This window comes from Momordica charantia (genome assembly GCF_013281855.1).
Source record: "Momordica charantia cultivar OHB3-1 chromosome 6 unlocalized genomic scaffold, Mcharantia_2.0 BLBB01000006.1, whole genome shotgun sequence".
NCBI lineage: Eukaryota > Viridiplantae > Streptophyta > Magnoliopsida > Cucurbitales > Cucurbitaceae > Momordica > Momordica charantia.
The window spans coordinates 637,804-657,616 of record NW_028275164.1 but is presented as its reverse complement, the minus strand read 5'-3'; the positions used below and the strand labels follow the sequence as shown (position 1 = coordinate 657,616).

The 19,813-nt window shown below is 35.2% G+C and overlaps 3 protein-coding genes and 1 long non-coding RNA gene across 4 annotated transcripts; 3 read left to right on the top strand and 1 right to left on the bottom strand.

Moving 5' to 3' along the window:
• Nucleotides 1–1,840: 1,840 nt before the first annotated feature.
• On the top strand, nucleotides 1,841–3,558 carry LOC148210532 (uncharacterized). The gene is made up of 2 exons (XR_015791835.1): nucleotides 1,841–2,245; nucleotides 3,292–3,558. It is a non-coding gene; the product is annotated as an uncharacterized LOC148210532 (long non-coding RNA).
• A 966-nt stretch (nucleotides 3,559–4,524) lies between these two features.
• Nucleotides 4,525–6,344, bottom strand: RABE1B (RAB GTPase homolog E1B). The gene has a single exon (XM_022279563.2). The coding sequence runs from the start codon at nucleotides 6,214–6,216 to the stop codon at nucleotides 4,780–4,782; it is 1,437 nt and encodes a 478-aa protein (XP_022135255.1). The 5' UTR covers nucleotides 6,217–6,344; the 3' UTR covers nucleotides 4,525–4,779.
• A 5,220-nt stretch (nucleotides 6,345–11,564) lies between these two features.
• On the top strand, nucleotides 11,565–13,320 carry LOC111006942 (cytochrome P450 736A117-like). The gene is made up of 2 exons (XM_022279054.2): nucleotides 11,565–12,510; nucleotides 12,591–13,320. The coding sequence occupies exons 1-2, from the start codon at nucleotides 11,614–11,616 to the stop codon at nucleotides 13,200–13,202; spliced, it is 1,509 nt and encodes a 502-aa protein (XP_022134746.1). The 5' UTR covers nucleotides 11,565–11,613; the 3' UTR covers nucleotides 13,203–13,320.
• A 1,498-nt stretch (nucleotides 13,321–14,818) lies between these two features.
• Nucleotides 14,819–16,924, top strand: CYP71A24 (cytochrome P450, family 71, subfamily A, polypeptide 24). Its single transcript, XM_022278948.2, has 2 exons — nucleotides 14,819–15,826; nucleotides 16,179–16,924. Exons 1-2 carry the CDS (start codon nucleotides 14,921–14,923, stop codon nucleotides 16,785–16,787), a joined length of 1,515 nt encoding a protein of 504 aa, XP_022134640.1. The 5' UTR covers nucleotides 14,819–14,920; the 3' UTR covers nucleotides 16,788–16,924.
• Nucleotides 16,925–19,813: the final 2,889 nt, after the last annotated feature.

Sequence of the window (19,813 nt, the reverse complement as noted above, 5' to 3'; positions counted from 1 at the left end):
ATGATTGACGTTTTAAACTCGATCAAGAGCGTTGTTTTATGGCACAACTCCACTGACTATGCGAAGACTTACTCCCAACTTATCATATACGAGTTGGCTGCAACAACCTAACCAACTTGGGTAACGGTCTAATAAACTAGACCGATACAGTCCATCTTCAAATCCAATATAAATAGCAACACATTTTCATACAAAGATATGCAATATAATTCCTCGTTTGGAGAGGTATGGATCAGATTTTTACTAACTTTAGAGTCAAAGTATTGGTTTTGTTTCGACATGTCTTTCCTCACATATATCGCTATGTAAAACTCGATCACGTCCACCTCACATGCACTTTCAAGAAAATCAGAAATGGACATAAACAAAAACACTTAATTCAAATTTATGACTGCATTCTAACAAAATTTATTGAGTAAGTGATTGTCATGCTAAAATTATGATGGAAAGAAATGAAATAAAATGAAAACGAACAGACGAAACTGAGTAATTTTTAAAATTACAGCAATCAAAACGAATATTTTGAAACGAACAAAAATAGAATGAAAGGAGGGTTAAAAATACAAAAATAAATACCCACATTGTGAAAGTAACTAAATGAATAAAAATTGAAAAATACAAATTCTAAAATAATGAAAAAGAAAATACAAAAATTGGATCAAAATAATATTTAAAGTTAATATGGACGAGTGAGTGGGAAGAAGGTGGCCGGCACGGTAGGACATGTGTCAGCAACAGGCTCCACCTCCATTGGCTTCAACGCAAAGTTTCGACCGTCTAATAAATTTTTTTGATTTTTTTTTCCAAAAAGTGCCCTATGCTACAGTTACCCTCCATGCGTGACAGCCATACTACGTGTCCTCTTTTCATAGGCCAAGCGCCAATTGGGTGTCTGAACTCTAAGCCATTTGTGGACTTTGAGCCACCAAACACACAGTACTGGCCGTTGGATTTAGAACAGACTAGATTCTGATGATAAACCCTAGATTTTAGAGGAGACAACAAAAAATCCTACTCGAAAATCCCCCCTCACTTTTTCCTATTTTCCTTTAATCAATTTCAAAATGTTAATAAAGGGAGCTCTTTTCTCATCATGATAATGGAAAGTTAAATAACTTAAATTAATGAACTGCCCATATGAATCCAAAAACCCAAGATTGATTTTGAAATAATGATTTTATTATCTTTTCACAAAGGCATATATATGTTCACGAAATAATCAACTCATTATTATGGTACCATTTTCATGTCAATATAATTATAAATTTACAAAATTCCAATACATATTTTAATTAGAAACTTTCAACTTAATTCACTCATTCTCTCTCTAATCAATCTTTTTGAAAGCTTTTTTTAAGTGAAAATTCGAACTTACACTGTATTAATCAGATGTAGATATCTTAACTAGTTATCCTTTCGATTTCTATATCGAACATATACTTATGAAGTTGTTTCAATTTATTGATTGACACTAAACCTAGATCTCTACCCTTGATAAATGAATCAATAATTTCTCCTCGAGCTCAATCATGTACTATTTACATCAAAACCCTAAAAAATGAGAGCTCGAGTGGAACAGAACAAGCGATGTCGAGTCAAGAGCATCTTCATTCCTATATAATAAAAAATAGTGGATCATGTCTTTCAAGTCACAAGATATATTAATTAAGAATTCATGGCAGGTTGATTTCAAACAAGTAATTGTTAAATTGACAGTAAAACATTATTTTCTAGAGTCGAGGTACAATCTATCTCTCATCCCTTCAAAATGTGAAGAATATATAATAGAGAAAAAAGTAGTTGGAGAGTAAATTCAATTGGAAGAGAAAAGTATGGGAGATTGAATTGAAAGGGGAGAAGAAAAGTATGGAGAGAACAACATTTTGATATAGAACCGACAAAAAGAGAAAAGGGAAACAAAGAAAAAAAAAAATGAAGCCTTAAAAATTGAAACTTGGAAATTTTATTTAGGGCACCCCACCCCACCCCTTTGCCCTTAAAAAGAGGAGATGTGCCCTTAAAGCCAAAACCCCAATATGCATGCGCAAAATGCAGCCCTTTGTATGGAGCTGGCCACTTTCTTCTTCTTCTTCTTCTTATTCTTCTTCTTCTTGTGGTTGATAATGGGTGGTTCAAAACGCCCCCGTTTTAAGAATTTTGAGGCGGTTGGCGGCGGCAGCGGCGGACTATTATCGTAGCCGGCCGGAGCTCATCATCCAGTGCCTTAGGGGAATCAAGCGCCCTGGTCCGACACTCTTAATCTATCTAATTCTCTCTTCCTTTTTCTTTTCAAGCGCTGTAATAATATTTATTGCAAATTATGTCTCATTTTTTATGCTACTCCTTATTGTTTTTGTCGAGGATAACAGTATAAAGATGATCCGTTTTGACTTTACTTTTAATTTCACTCAAAAACTCTCCACACTCTTTTATATACCATGGATTCCTCTCAACAGAACAGTTTTCACCTGCAAATCTAAAATTTTCATCTCTAGCCTGCTTTTTGGTTAGACCCAGTTGAAATTTAGGGACAAGATCCAAAATTTGTAGGTTCAGACTTCAAATTGTGGAAAGGGTTTTGGTAGGTTAGGGTAGGCAGAAACAACAATAACGTAACAGTAGATAAATGAATTATATGATCATCACTCATTTTTCTTCTAATTTTTCTGCCTAATTAATGGATTCTCTTTTTCTTTTTAATCATCACAAAGCAAAAGCCTGATCAGTTGACTTGACTATTCGTTTCTGTTCGTGCTGCGTTTTAATCATTCCCTCTTATGACAGATGGGAAAAGCAAAGAAAAAATAGTTTTGTAAGATGTATTGATTGAGGCTATTTATTTATAATCTGTGTGGATTATATTCTTGAAGAACTAGTTTTAGAGAACCCCAAAAAGAAAAACAAAAGGGGCAGTTCATGTTCATCATTAATTATGATCCATTCAGCCTAATTTGGTAACTGGTCACACTCTACTGTTGAATTCAAGTGTGTAAAGAGGATGTTTTTGGCCAAAAACATAATCATGTAACTGGACCTACCTACTTCACTTGGAGTGGATACTGAATCCACACACCAATAAATCATTTCATACGTAATAATACATCACATATCAAATTTTACAATAATACACCTTGAAATTTCTCTTAAATATGATACATGTAATTGAATTATTGTAACGAGTTAGAGCTTAAAAGATCTCAAATTATTATGAGATATTAAAATTCTATTAGTCCTCTCGATAGATATATATAAATTTTATGGAGTTAAATTGTTTGAGTTCTATAATTGCAGGGTGGAATATCGAATCATGTGAAAGCTTTTATCCATTAAGGCTATGTGCTCGGATTGGCTATTATAGAGTTACAGTTGGCGAGAATCGAGATAATAGTGGATATATAAAAGAAAATTTAAAGTATAATTATAATAAAGAAGAGAAAAAGGGGGTGTGGAAAAGGAGGGATTCAATGGAAAGCAGAGAGGTTGAGAGGAAGGTAGGTTCTGCAAAAAGCCTAAGCTTGCATTTTCAGACAACCACATATTTTTCCCAGTTTATTCAAATTCTCTTGCTTGCACTATTTCCCACACCCAAAATTTTCTCAATTTTACTGCGATGTTATTAAATTCATAAGTTACAAATTATTTTTATAAAAAATTACTTATAGATTTAAGTATAATTGAAAAAAAAACTAAAATCAATCAATGTTCGCTATAAAATCGGCCATATTTTGAGAATCCATCTTCTATTGCTAATTTTCTAGGCCCATTGGGTTCATTCTTGGGAAACCCATGTCAAACAACATTTTGTTTAATCGAAGATATATGTCTTAAGAATCTAAATGGGTGAGAAAATAGGTAGAATCTGAATCCTGATGTATCATTTTAAAAGATTTATCTTATTTCCAACACAAATCATTTACTCCACTAAAATTATAAAAAAAATGCTAAAGCTTTGAAACAAGAGAAAATAGCAAAATGAATGATAAACAGTAACATAAACATCAATCTCGCAGATCAGAGTATCTTCAGAAACTCGTAATGAACATCTGGATTTGCAATACATGGCCAAACTGTCAACTGTAATTCATTGAATCCAGACCAACTGATAGATTATAGCTTCTGAAAAATGAAAACAGAGCCAATGCTTCCTCTCAAACTAAATTGATTTTACTTGAACAACTTCAACATAATATCAAAAGAAACAAGAGTTACCAGATGCTGGTGGTTCCTACAAGTTGCAAACGAAGCTGAATCTGCAGCTTATCTTAAAGCCATGTGAGTGAAAACAATAAACAATGGCCAACAACAGATCATTTTAGTACATTGCTAGCTACCATTTACATCACTGAACTCGGTTTATTATTTACAGTCAAGCAGACACACAAAAATTGAGGATTCAGACACGTCCTAACCCGACTTGGCACGAGAGAAATCGTCTCAGAATAGAATATAGATTGGTGATTTGGAATCGTAGAGTGCAACAAGGCAGATTCTTCATTGAAAAACCTCAGACAAAACTTAGCAGCATAAGAGAGGGGAAAAAAGGTATCTGCAAATATACCATCATAAAAACATTATCCAGCCACGCTGTGACATGTGATGTCCGAGCCAACCAACAAGAGGACAACAAAACTACAAATATATGACATTGAATCCAGAAAGTTGCACAAAATGAAGAAAACAAGTCATTGATGTTGGTTCAAATTTAGCCTAACTTAAAAAGGAGTAAGGAGCATTTCAATTGGTTTCCGGGATCAAGTTGTTTCTTGTTCTTCCTATCACTCACTCGATTATTGATTGAATTACACCAGCTCCCACAGTCTTCCCACCTTCTCTGATGGCAAACCTCATTCCTTGTTCACAAGCCACCGGCATAATCAGTTCCACAACCATTTTCACTCGGTCTCCCGGCATAACCATTTTCGACTCCTCATCCTTGTCGTTCATAATCGAAGTCACCTTACCGGTGACATCCGTCGTCCTCATGTAAAATTGCGGTCTGTAACCGGCGAAAAACGGCGAATGTCTACCACCCTCTTCCTTCTTCAACACATACACAACTGCTAGAAACTTGGTGTGTGGGGTGATGGTGCCAGGCTTGGATAAAACCATCCCTCTTTGAATATCAGCCTTCTGAACACCTCTAAGCAACAATCCTACATTATCCCCAGCCAAAGCCTCATCAAGAATCTTCTGAAACATTTCCACCCCTGTTACTGTGGTGTTTCTAGTTTCCCTCAATCCCACAATATCCACTGTATCCCCAACCCTAATGGTACCCCTTTCAACACGGCCTGTAGCCACAGTACCACGACCAGTAATAGAAAACACATCTTCAACAGCTAGCAAAAATGGAAGATCAGTTTGTCTTTCGGGTATTGGTATATAGCTATCTACAGCATCCATAAGTTCAAAAATTTTGTCCACCCATTCGTTTTCACCTCTAGCAATACTTTGGTTAGCCATTAGAGCTTCCAAAGCTAACAAAGCAGAACCAGCAATAATTGGCACATCATCACCTGGGAATTCATAAGACGAAAGCAATTCCCTCATCTCCAATTCCACAAGCTGCAGAAGCTCCTCGTCATCAACTTGATCCTTCTTGTTGAGAAACACCACCATATTGGGGACACCCACTTGCTTGGCCAACAGAATATGCTCCTTGGTCTGTGGCATTGGGCCGTCGGCACCCGAAACCACCAAAATAGCGCCGTCCATTTGAGCAGCACCAGTAATCATGTTCTTGACGTAGTCAGCGTGGCCAGGGCAATCGACGTGGGCGTAATGCCGGCTCTCGGTCTCGTACTCGACTGTGGCGGTGTTGATTGTAATACCTCGGGCTCGTTCTTCGGGGGCGGCGTCAATTTCGTCGTACTTCTTTGGGGCTTTGCTGAGAGCCATGGTCAAGGCGGCGGTGAGCGTGGTTTTGCCATGGTCGACGTGCCCGATTGTGCCGATATTGACATGGGGTTTCTTCCGCTCGAATTTGCCACGGGCGGCTCGGATTGTGAAGGAGCGGGGACGGGCCACGGTCGCGGAAGAGCCCGAGGAGAAGGTTAAAGGACGAATTGAAGATGGGTTCAAGAAAGAGGAGGAGAGTTTGGGTATTGAGGAGGGTTTGGCGAAGAGAGAAGCCGGCGGCGAAGAGGGGGAGGGGGAGGCATGTGGGAAAACGAGCTTAGTGGAGGTAGAAGCCGAAGCTAAGGAAATAGCCGCCATGGTTGAGCGAGAAAGCTGAGAGAGGGAGCAATGGAGGGCAGAGAATGGATTTGGGACTTGGGAAGTGAGGAGAGAAGAGTGTTATCTTGTAGAAATGGGAAGACAAAAGAGGGCCTCAAATGGGGGCGTTCTATCCATTTCTGCCATCACCACAGCTCTTTGTATCAGTAACGTCGCTTACCTTCGGTATCATGGAGTTTCTGTGCTACTGCTCCAAAAATGCGTGGCTGGGCCTAGGGTTACTTGGTGAAATTCCTATTTTCTCCCTACTACAATTTTAAAATGCCGAACCACTCCTTTAGCGCAGCGGTGTCGTTTTTTGATCCATAATCATCAGGGCACCACATTTCCCATCTCGCCTCCGGTACTATGGAGTTTCCCTGCTATTCATGTTTGTGTTTGTGGCTAGTTTATTTTTAAATTTTATTTAATTATTGTTTTATTTTAAAAATATCACGTTACTATTGTGAGTGTGAGACGGAGGCCTTCCGCTTATAAGAAATGAGAAATGAGGAGTGTTATTGATACCTTAATTATTGAGTTATGTTTAGATTTTTTTTAATTCAACAAATGTGATAGGAAATCGAGTGAATATAATATACGCAAATGTCCGATTACTTGGATACATTGTGGACTAGACTTAATTTGGTTAGATTATCAAATTAGTTATTGAATTTGATAGATTATGTCTATTTAATTTTTTAACTTAAAAAAAGTCTTAATTATATGCTTATATACTTTATACCTTTTTTAAAGAAAAATATACTTTTGATTTTGTTTCTAGAAACCTTTTTATTTAAATGTTAAGACGATACATTAATTTGGATTATTTAGAACAATTAACCTAAGCGGCTTAGAGTGAGTAAGTCATAGAATTTGGTGGAGATAGACAGCTAAATACATTTGAAATCAAAATTCTGTCCTATACACCAATATTATATCTAGCTAACCTAACTAAGATTTACAATTTACGAACAAATTATAAAAAATTCCAAGAAATCAACCTTGGACATAAAAATGATCCAAAAGACCAAGCACTCGAATACGAACCCCTCCAATCCACCACCAAATCAAATTTGTGGGCACAAATCCAGGACAAGGCCAAGCCTATAGGACAGAGCCCATGGTAGAAAGTCCTTAAGGCTAGTGCAATCTCTCAATTATTTTGAAGGCTATCGGTCTATCTAACTCAAGTCCTTTAGATTTTAGAAATTTAAAAGTCAATAAAAGAAAAGTACCCTAATTTACATTACATTTAACATAAGTGTGTGACAAGCATGTGTATTCTATTTATCTTGCGGCTCCAATTGAATCCTATTAATAACACATGTGGTAATAATAACAAATTTTTAATATAACCAAAATTACCATTTAAAAGAAAATCAAAATTGAAAACTTAAAAGACTAGTTAAACTTTGTTAAATTTCAAGTTTCAATGGTTAATGAAACAAAAGAAAAGCACATTTGACCAAACCCAAATTGCCGAATACACCTTTGACAGGATAGCCGAGTATGGGCTGCTAGTTCTAAAGCCCATTTTAACATTGAAAATTTAAATAACTTGCCTTTTATTTTTCTAATAAAACAATTTTTTTGAGTACTTAATGAAAATATTAATAATTAGTAATCCAACAAATTTATAGTTTTTTTTTTCATTTTTAGTACGGAGGGATCAAAGCCACAATCTCATAGTTAGAGAAATGTGACAATTAAAACTATGCTCGCTTTGGTAAAAAAAATTATAATTAATGGTATATCTTCTTGTAAATTTCAATATTCTCACCTAAGTCCATTTTTTTTAATTTAATAAAATCTTTTGTATTATTATTATTATTATTATTGTAAGCTATTCTCGTTTGACAAACCTCTTGAACATAAATTCAATATGCATTCTATTTATGTTACAAAATAAATGTCTGATTTTGCATACCACGATAGTTGTTATCTCTTATATATCATGAATTATTTTATTTTCTATAACACTTAATTGAAGATATATGCTAATTACCGTTGAGTTATGCTCGCTTTGGTAGCTGGGGGCTCATGTACCATTTACAACTTATTTCATATTAAAATTTCAACCGATTTTGAAAACCTTCAATTGTACCCTCAATATCTTACAATTTTAAAATCAAATATCTAGAAAATAATGATAAAAATAAAAATGATGATGTGATATTCGAAAATATTATCTCTTATGAACAAATCACATTTTTTTAATGTTAAAATAATCATTCTACCGCACCTTTTTTTCCCATTTTGGAGAGCTTGGTTGAATTTTAAGGTACGGTTTGTTAAGGTTATCTAATAGAGTAAGGTGAGATATATATTAGACATAGAATAGTTGTTAATAAAAAAACAATAATATTTTGAAATGTAGTTGATCTCTTTTATTCAATTTTTTTATATATATATGTGCGAGTGTACTAATTTTACGGAGTAACCGCCTCTATTACATTTGGTTGTCAAAGAAATGCATAGAAAATTAATTCTTAGTAGAGGGTCATCACAGAATCTTAACCCATTCAATTTCAATTTTAATTGCATTATTTTTTCCCTCTTTCTAAGTCCATTAGTTACGGGGGTGGAGATAAGCAGAATGACCAACAGGCCAAAATATATATTATTAACATGATATACAAAAGCATATATATATATTGAAAACGTTACTTAGAAAACAACCCAAGTTATGGAAACTCGCCCGTGAAACAATGTTTTCGGACGAATTTCATAACTCGGGCGAGTTCTCCTCGAACTCGCCCCTTGGATAATTTATCGAGAAACTTTCTGGAGTGAGATCATGTCCGAGAAATAAGACAAAAGTCTTGCTTGAGTTTAAGCCTCTTATTTTGGCCTTTGCTTTATTTCCCGGGCGAATTCATGCCCGAGAAATAAGGCAAATGCCAATTTTCGGGTAAAATTTGTTTGAGTTTTCATCAAGCAATCAGAGTTTTGGCCACTCATTTATAATATATAACCATAAACAAGATTATTGGTATGTGATTTATGTCCATTTAATTTCAACAAACCCAAATTAAAAAATAATAAATGTATCCCAACCGATGTTATGCAATTTCATCGAGATTCAAGTCCGAGATTTATGCGGGCCAAGATTACATAAATCCCAACCGAGATTATGCAATTTCATCGGGATTCAAGCCCAAGATTTAAGTATAGCAGAATAGTAGGATGCCTATGAAGCCAAGGAATGCATTATCTATTTTAAGTATAGTGAGATTTTTGAATTTTAGGCGACATTTATGCCGGGTCCAGATTTATGGAATATGGATTGAAATCCGAATTCGATATCTACCTGAAAGAATGATGTGTTGTTATAAACAAAAGCTCAAAAAATTTTAAAGAAAGTTAAAATATATATATATATATATATATATAAAGTTCTCAAGAAATTTTAAGGAGAGTTAAAAATATATATATAAAGTTGGAAGAAATAGAAACAAAACAAAACATCACCTAATTTATCACAAGGGCATAAATATAATTTCAATTCTTTTTTAACTAATTAAAATAATAAAATAGATTAGAAAAAACAATTTTAAATGGATTGGTTATTTGAACAAATCATTTTGTGGATCAATTCAATCAATATCCCAAATTTCAAAGACTTGACGATATATTTAACATTTTAAATTAAATTTTGGCTAATTTTGAAATTAGATTTAAAAATAAGAAAATAAAATAAAGAAAAAATTATTAGTGGAGAATATTAAAAAAAAATGAAAATGGGAAGATATTTTTAATCAAATGGGACTTAAAAAATTCCCCGTCATTTTATATTTGGAAAAATCCAATGACCTATGCATAAAAACGCTATAAACGTACATCTCTTCCTTAATATATTTAACAATAATTTTTTATGCAAATGAGACAAACATTAACAATTTGAAATTTGAGAAAATATAGATTTCACTTCATTTAATTAATGGAGACGGGGTTACACGTTTTGGAGAGAATTTTCTCTTTCAATTTTGTCTTATCTCTCTTGAACTCTTCTGCTTGTCATATTTTTCAATGATTTTATTATATGGTTTAGTTGAAAATTGATTCCATATATCTTTTTAAAGATTATAAAACCATATGGTTATCTTAAAGACAAATACAAACTCATCTTTGACCATATCATAATCTACATTATTGTTTTTAAAAAAGCACATCAAAGCACCCAAAAGTTTTTTTTTTAAATCATATGAAATGGTCAGATAAAGTGGACTTCCAATATTAAAATTTTCAAGACAGGGTCTTCGCTCACATGAAACTTTATAAGAAAATAAAAAATTATATGTTATTAAATTTTACAAAATTGAATAGTCCATAGTTTATAGAAGTAATGGACACAAAATTATATAATGCGTTTAACTCAAAAAAAAAAAACTATATATAGTGTTATATAAAATATACACAGTAATAGGTACCATTCAGCGAAATATAATATGTTGTTTCACCATTGTCTCTAGAGATAATATAATATGTTGTTTCACCATTGTCTCTAGAGATATTCCAAGATTAATTTGATTAGTTCTCACATCACTTCTATAAAACCGATGAATTCTCATAAAGTCACTCATCAAACACAACAATTAAATACATTTTAGTAGATAAGGATTGGTCAATAGGATATGACTCTTAACACACATCTTATCCTTTTAGAATCTTTTCGCGTAAAATATAACAATTTTAATTTATAGTTCAAGGTTTGATTCTACTGATTCTTATAGTTTAAGTATATATGATTTGTACCATTTTCATTCTATCACTAATGGTTTTATTTTATTTCAACAATTTTGTAAGTTTATAAGAGTGATTAGATCAAATTGAAAATTTAGGAGTGTGATTGGAATTCCTAGGAGTAGTTTGTTCAATTTTTCCTTGATAAAGTATCATTTGTGCAAAATAATAAGTTAATGATCCTCTTCTAACTTTTAAGATGTTAGATATAAATGTTAGTGTTTAAAAGACAAAGAATAAGAAGCTCTAAAAATTTTAATGGGATCATCGAATTACCACCTAAACATTCAATATTTTATGCAATTATTCATAAAAAAGATTAATACAATTATATTTGTACGAATGTGTGGTTCTGTAACCTAACATTTCGGATGGGTTGAGGGGCAATTATTTTAATGGTTTTCTTTTTATGTGTCAGAGTTGTAACATTTTTTAACGATAATTGACATATATTCCTTCTCAAGTTAAGATTATGCTCGTGTCCATATTTCTCTGTCGCCATATTTGGATTTTTCAAAACTTAAAGACATGCAGAAGAGAAAGACGAGACTCACTCATGGGGCAGGAGGTTCGATCCCGTATCCTCGGATTATTGTACTAAAAGAAAAACCTTTATAAATAGCGTATGCTAAATTTGAGAGACAGAGAGAGATGGGGTCTCTTCTTCTTTGGTTGCTATGTAGTCCAATTACGTGCTTCACTGGTTTCATCATCTTCCTCCTCTTCCTCCTTCAAAAATGGTTCCCAAATTCAAATTCAAATTCACTTCCATCTCCACCAAAAATTCCCATTTTCGGACACCTTCTGAATCTGGGTTTGCATCCCCACATCACACTCCAAAGCTACGCTCGCCACCATGGCCCTCTGTTTCTCCTCCACCTCGGCAGCAGGCCCACCGCCGTCGTCTCCTCAGCCGAATTGGCCCGCGATGTCATGAAAACCCACGACCTGGTCTTTTCCAACCGACCCAAATCCTGCATTAGCCAAAAGATTCTCTACGGCGCCAGAGACATCGCCGCATCCCCTTACGGCGAGTACTGGAGGCAGATGAAGACTATTGGCGTGGTTCATCTCTTGAGCAACATAAGGGTCCAGTCATTTCGCTCTGTCAGAGAAGAAGAGGTCAAATTCATGATTCACAAGATCCAACAGAGTCCAATCTCGGTGAATTTGACCCAAATATTCTCTGAACTCACAAATGACATAGTTTGCAGAGTGGCGTTGGGGAGAAAATATGGGGTTGGAGAAGATGGGAAGAAATTTCGATGTCTTCTGCTGGAATTTGGGGAATTACTGGGGAGTTTCAGTGGAAGAGATTTCATCCCGTGGCTGGGTTGGATCGATGGAATTAGTGGATTGGACGCCAAAGCAGAGAGAGTAGCAAACGAAATCGATGCTTTCTTAAACAGAGTGATTGAAGATCATGTAGAAACGGGGGAAATTAGTGTCGATAAGCACAAGGATCTGGTGGATATTCTGCTTTCCATACAGAAACAAGACTCAATTGGTTTCCCCCTTGAAATGGACAGCATCAAAGCTTTGATCTTGGTAAAACAACCTCGCCCTTCGCTTTCCTTATCAACAGTACATAACAAAGTTTTTAACTTTACGAGAATTTTGGGTTACAGGACATGTTTGCAGCAGGTACAGACACGACGTATACAGTGTTGGAGTGGGCAATGTCGCAACTTTTGAGACACCCAGAAGCAATGAAGAAACTGCAAACCGAGGTTAGAGAAACAGTAGGGGATCGTGAGAAATCATGTGTAAGTGAGGATGATTTAGAGAGGATGCATTATTTAAAGGCAGTAATCAAAGAAACGCTGCGACTACACCCACCGATCCCACTTCTCGTCCCTAGAGAATCGACCCAAGACATCAAATTAAGGGGCTATGATATCAAAGCTGGGAGTCGAGTGATAATCAATGCATGGGCCATTGGGAGAGACCCGGAGCTGTGGGAAGAAGCAGAGGAGTTTCGTCCAGAACGATTTCTAAACAGTTCGATCGATTTCAAGGGCCATGATTTTGAGTTAATCCCATTCGGTGCAGGGAGAAGAGGGTGTCCTGGAGTTGTGTTTGCAATGGTAATTAATGAGATCGCTTTAGCAAATCTAGTACATAAATTCGAGTGGACATTGCCGAGTGGAGCAAACGCAGAGGATTTGGATATGACGATGGTGTCTGCGTTAACAATTCATAGGAAGTTTCCACTTGTAGCTACCGCAACTCCTTACTAGTTGAGTGTTCTTTTGTAGAGAAGGCAACATTGTCTTTGGGTTTGATTGTACGTGCGTTTTGAGTTTCATTAGCTTTGCAAATTATGTGCCAATAAAAAAATTACATAAACTATTAAATATATCATATCATTCACCAATAAGATATAAATGTCAATTATGATTGAATTAAGGCCTCATTTACCTAATATGAATCAGAATGGAAATGAACCAGAATAAAAATCATTCGGAATCAAATCAATTATTTTATTAAAATAAAAATTTATTTTATTACTATATTATTGATAGTAAATATTTTTTACCAAAACAATTTATTTAATATTAATATTAATAAATAATTAAAATAAAATTACATCCACTAAAATACTATTTTATTACAACCATCATCATTAATATAAAATTTTATTATAATAATATTTAATGATAATGTTATTAAATTTTATTATTATAATAATCAATAATAATCAATTATATTTTAGAAAATCTGACATTAATTAATAATAACAAAATTAATTTAAAAAATTAAAAATTTTATATTAATATCCCATTAACTAATAAAAGTGTTATAAATTTTTACTAAAAGTAAAAGAAAAATTATTAGTAGTATAAATGAAAAAGTATAAAATAATTAAATAAAAAAGGATGGATCTCATTAGTCATGAGAGAGAAATGATAAAAATGAATGCAATAAATATGTGGGACACACGTAATAAAGAATGAGAATGAGATTAATGAAGGTGGAGGAGAGAAATGAGATTGCCCTTTTTTAGGGAATGAGAATGAAAAAAGTGGATGGATCTCATCCTTTGATTCTCATTTCAACAATTTGATAAATACTGAATGAAAAAATTGATTCACATCCCTTCATTCACATTCCTACGAAGTAAACAGGGTTTAAGTTCATGTTGGTGGACATACCCATGAATTAAATTTAGAAATTGGGCAACTTTGCCGATCTAAATGAATATATATGGATCATCTTCGACCAAAAGGGAATTAGGAGACACGATTCATATCATAATATCTTGGAGATTTTCCCACTCCCATCTAGCGGCTAAATTCTAGAAAGAGAGCCATTATCTTCAGCCACACCCACTTCTCAAATAACTTGGGATGCAAAATCTTTTTGGCCTCAAATAATATGTGGATATAGATTCATAGACGATAAAATTGAAAAATGATTGAACGAGGTACCACAATATAATTACTCTGGACAATTGGATGTAAATTCAAAAATTTTGACGCCCTCTAATAATTAGAGATTCCAAGTATTTCTATAGTTCATCTCTCGTAAAGTTAAATAGTGTAAAATTGCCAACTATTTTACGGTTGACTTCCTCCAATAATTTTTTACAAAAGAGAGAGGAGAGACGCAGCAACTCAAATAGATAGATGAGAATGGTGCATAAATTCAAAAACTAATCTTGAGTTTAAAAAAAGAAAACCCATAATTTCACAGACTAATTGAAAACTTTTGAATTTTTGTATAGACACACACTAAATATACAGAGAATGTAAAAATGTGGATTATGTTCAGCCACGGTGGACACGAATGTTAGCCAATAATATTTGTTTTCTTTCACATTTATGGTTGCGAAGTTGTTCTTCTTGCTGGTGTTTTTCCGTATTCGAATTCCTTTTTTCTTTCCCCCTTTTTAACATACGAGAGTTTCACTTTCGCAAATTGGAAAGTCCAGTGAGAGTGAGAGAGAGAGAGAGAAATGGAGAGTCTTGCTCTTGTTGAGTTGCTATTTCATCCAATTTGCTCAACAGCTTTCATCCTCTTCCTCGTCTTCCTCCTCCAAAAATGGCTAAAATCTTCCATTTCAGACCAATCCTCGCCCCCATCTCCGCCAAAAATCCCCATTTTCGGCCACCTTCTGAACCTGGGTTCCCTTCCCCACATCACTCTCCAAGCCTACGCCCGGCGCCATGGCCCTCTGTTTCTCCTTCACATCGGCAGCAAGCCCACCATCGTGGCCTCTTCCGCCGAGATGGCTCGAGAAATCATGAAGACCCACGATCTGATCTTCGCCGACCGCCCCAAATCAAGCATAAGCGACAAGCTTCTCTACGACTCCAGAGATATAGCCGCATCCCCTTGCGGCGAATACTGGAGGCAGATGAAGAGCATTGCAGTGCTTCATCTATTGAGCAACAAAAGGGTTCACTCCTTTCGCTCCGTCAGAGAAGAGGAAGTCAAACTGATGATCCAAAACATCCGACAGAATCCGGCGTCGGTGAATTTAAGCCACGAATTCTCTAGACTGACGAATGATGTGATTTGCAGGGTGGCTTTAGGGAGGAAGTACGGGGCCGTGGCAGGGGAAGATAAGTTCCGGGATATTCTTCCCCAATTTGTGAAATTGTTGGGGAGTTTCAGTGTTAGAGACTTCGTTCCGTGGCTGGGTTGGATTGATGGGATCAGTGGGATGGATGCCAAGGCAAAGAAGGTAGCCAAAGAACTTGATGATTTCGTTGACAGAGTGATTCAAGATCATGTCCATGCAGATTACAATCCCGAGGAGCAGAGTCAGGACTTGGTGGATGTGCTGCTTTCAATTCAGAGACAAGATTCCATCGGTTTTCCCCCCCTTGAGATGAAAAGCATAAAAGCTTTAATCTTGGTAATTGGCGTAACAGTTTAATATACATGATGAAACTTGGCTAGTAGACTATCTCAATATTCATGGGTTAGTCTCAAAATCAATGAATAATGTGAGGATTAGCCTCCTTTTCGTAGGATCTTTATCATGTCTCTTCAATATCATGATTATTTTTTACTTATTAACTTGGTCGGATCTCTTTTTTAGATCAGATGCTTAGTATTTATGGGGTTCCATCTCAAAATCAATAGATAATTAGAGGGGTAGCTCACTTATATTATAAATCATCGTTAGATCTATTATCTTTTTTGTAGGATTCTTAACAGACTATTACATGAAAGTTAAAGCATTTTTGTTTCTATTTTGAATACATGACATGTTTGCAGGAGGTACAGACACAATATACACGGTGTTGGAGTGGACAATGTCAGAACTTTTGAGACACCCAGAAGCGATGAAGAAATTGCAGAGTGAGGTGAAAGAAGTAGCAGGGGAGAAAGAATACGTGAGTGAGGATGATTTAGAGAAGATGCATTACTTGAAGGCAGTTATCAAAGAAACGTTGCGTTTACACCCACCGATCCCACTACTAGTCCCGAGAGAATGCATACAAGATGTGAAATTAAAGGGGTACCACATTAAAAGGGGGACCCTAGTGATGATCAATGCATGGGCTATTGGAAGAGATCCACAAGTGTGGGGATCAGACGCAGAGGAGTTTCAACCAAATAGGTTTATAAATAGTGGGATTGATTTCAAGGGCCATGATTTCGAGTTGATCCCATTTGGAGCAGGGAGAAGAGGGTGCCCTGGAGTTTTGTTTGCGACAATAATTGGTGAGATAGCCTTAGCAAATGCGGTGTGTAAATTTGAGTGGACATTGCCAGGTGGAACAGATGCTAAAAGTCTAGACATGACCATGGCCTCTGGATTAACCATTCATAGACGGTTTCCACTTGTAGCAGTGGCCACTCCTTGCTAGAGGCCAACCTCAACATCATTGTTGCAGAGCATCGTTTCAACTTTAATATCTAGTATCTATCTATGTATATAAACACATGATAAAACTTAGGTGTTTATTAATAAGTGGTAATTGAGAAGAGGAGGATTTCAACTTTACTATCTAGTATCTATACATACACATGATAATTTATTTTTCCTATTTGTCATTGTTTTAATAATTGTAAGTAGGAAATACCTACGCATCTAAGGACCCGTTTGCTAATATTATGTGTTTCTCGTTTCCAATTTTCTTAAGAAATCTAAACATTTGCAACTAACTATATTTTTGTTTCTCCTTTTTGGGAGCATTCTCCAAATTGTATAAAAATTGGAAACAATCGAAAACACGTTTCTTACTTCTTGTTCCCATTTCCAATTTGTTCCAAATCATTAAAAAAAGTTTCATCATACTTGATTTCATGGATGTTGGCAATGCAATTCAACTTTCTTCATTAAAAACGAAGAAACAACAACAAGAAATTGGAATGTTACTAGACCAACCTTAAATTTTATACATATATGTGTATGTTTCTTTATTGTGTTAGTTTTGACATCGTGTTTTGTTGAAAGTATGTCACCAAAGTTAAAAGGAAAAAGTTCAAAATTTTCCTTCAATTGAAGTTAACTTTTACCCTAAATTTTCCATTTGGGGAGGATTAAAAAGAATACTTTCATAGGTTAACAATAGAGATCTTAAATTTATTTAATGGTCTATCTCGTAGGATAAATCTAATCAACGTGAGACATTATTTATATTCGGATAACAACTTGCATGGCGTACTTGAATAATAGAACGCCCGTAGCTATGCATATTGAGATAAATTTGTACTACTTTGGTGTTAGTGTAATTATTTTGTCGCTTTATATTATTATTTTTGTTTTGACATCCTTTATTAGTTTTCTGGTGGTGTGGAGGAGAGGAATTTAGGCTTGGACCCCAAATTAAATAGGATAGGATATTAAAACAGATGATAATAGTAATAACTAACAATAAAGTAGCCACCACACATTGTATGGGATATTAAATTTGAGATGATCACACTATTGAACTCGTTCTATCTAAATTATTTTTCTGGAATTACGTAGGTCCCACATATTTATTAAAGTTATTTACTATTTTTATCTTTTCTCTTCCATAAGGTCCTACTGTTTGGGCATAGTATGTTTCCCTTTTATAAATAGAATGAGTTGATTCATCAATCTTGGCTAGATCCTCGTTTGAATTATTTGGACTCTGATATCATATTAATATTTATGGGTTACATTTCAAAATCAATTGATAATCATGTAAGTTCTCTTTTCTTTTCACTGTGGGGTATATCCTTAACAGTATGGCGAAGTAGACACACCAAATATACCGAACGTTTGAGAAAGAAAATTAGGGGCAAACCTACATTTAAACCAAACAAAAACACAGATGTGGATAATCTTCAGCCACGGTTAGGCACACGCACAAATATTAGGCAGATTTTGTTTCCCATTTATGATTACGATGTTCTTCCTAGTGTTTTTCCCTGTTGGAATTCTTCTCTTAATCCTTAAAACATACACTTTCGCAAATTGTAGAGAGACAGACACAGAAAATTAAGAAATGGAGTCTTTCTCTTGTTGGGTTGTTGTTTCATCCAATTTGCTTAACTGGTTTCATCGTCCTTTTCCTCCTCCAAAAATGGCTGAACTCTTCAATATCAGACCAAGCAAATAGAGTCGCCAAAGAGCTTGACGATTTCTTTAACAGAGTGATCCAAGATCATGTTCATCCCGACGAGCACAAGGCCGACTTGCTGGATTTGTTGCTTTCTATACACATAGAAGACTCGATGGGTTTCCCCTTGAGATGAAAAGCGTAAGAGCTTTGATCTTGGTAAGCAAGCCAAGTGTGATAGAGTTCAAAGTTCAAAGTTGAGACCTTTTTGTTTTGACTCTATAAATTGGCACCGACACTACATACACGGTATTGGAGTGGGCGATGTCAGAACTTCTTAGACACCCACAAGTGATGAAGAAATTGCAGGGTAAAACTTCTGAGACATCCCCTAGTGATTTAGAGAAGATGCATTGTTTGAGGGCAAGTAATCAAAGAAATGTTGCGTTTGCACCCACCAATCCCGAGCGAAGCATGGCAAGACGTGAAATTAAAGGGGTGCCACGTTAGAGGGGTAACGCGAGTTATGATCAATTCTGGGCCATTGGGAGAGACCCACGAGTGTGGGGATCAGACGCAGAGGAGTTTCGACCAGAAAGGTTTATGGACAGTGGGATTGATTTCAAGGACCATGATTTCGAGTTAATCCCATTTGGAGCAGGGAGGAGGAGGTACCTTGAAATTTTGTTTGCAACAATAACCAATGAGATACCCTTTACAAATGTGGTGTATAAGTTTGAGTGGATGCTGCCAGGTGAAGCGGATGGTAAGAATCTAGACATGACAATGGTGTCTGGGACAACCATTCATAGAAAGTTTTCACTTGTAGCAGTAGCGACTCCTTACTAGAGGCCTACTTGCTTTGACTTTAATTACTATACCTATATGTTTCTTTATTGCTATGGCTTTGACATTGTGTTTTGTTAAGGATATGTATAATAAGTTAAAAAGTTCAAATTTTACCTTTCAACTTGGCAAGGAAGTTAATGCTTTTAGCTTTGACACTGTGTTCTGTTAAAAATATGTATATATAAAAAGTTAAAAGGGAAAAAGTTTCATAAAATTGAACTTTGATTTTAATAAGTTAAGTGAATCAACTCAAAACGGTAAGAGGATTGACTTCGATCCAATATGTGAGAAGAGAATCCAACATTCTAGCCCATAAAATTGCAAAGAAAATCATGGATTTTGGTGAGAATTTAACGTAGATTTATCGTTTCCCACCTTGACTTTGTGTTTTTAATTGAATACCAACTCTTGAGCTAACTCTTTAGTTCCTTTATTATCAAAATAATAACAATAATATTTGTTGGAAAAAATATCGCCTTCTACTACGTTCACAACAAAATAACTAACTACGA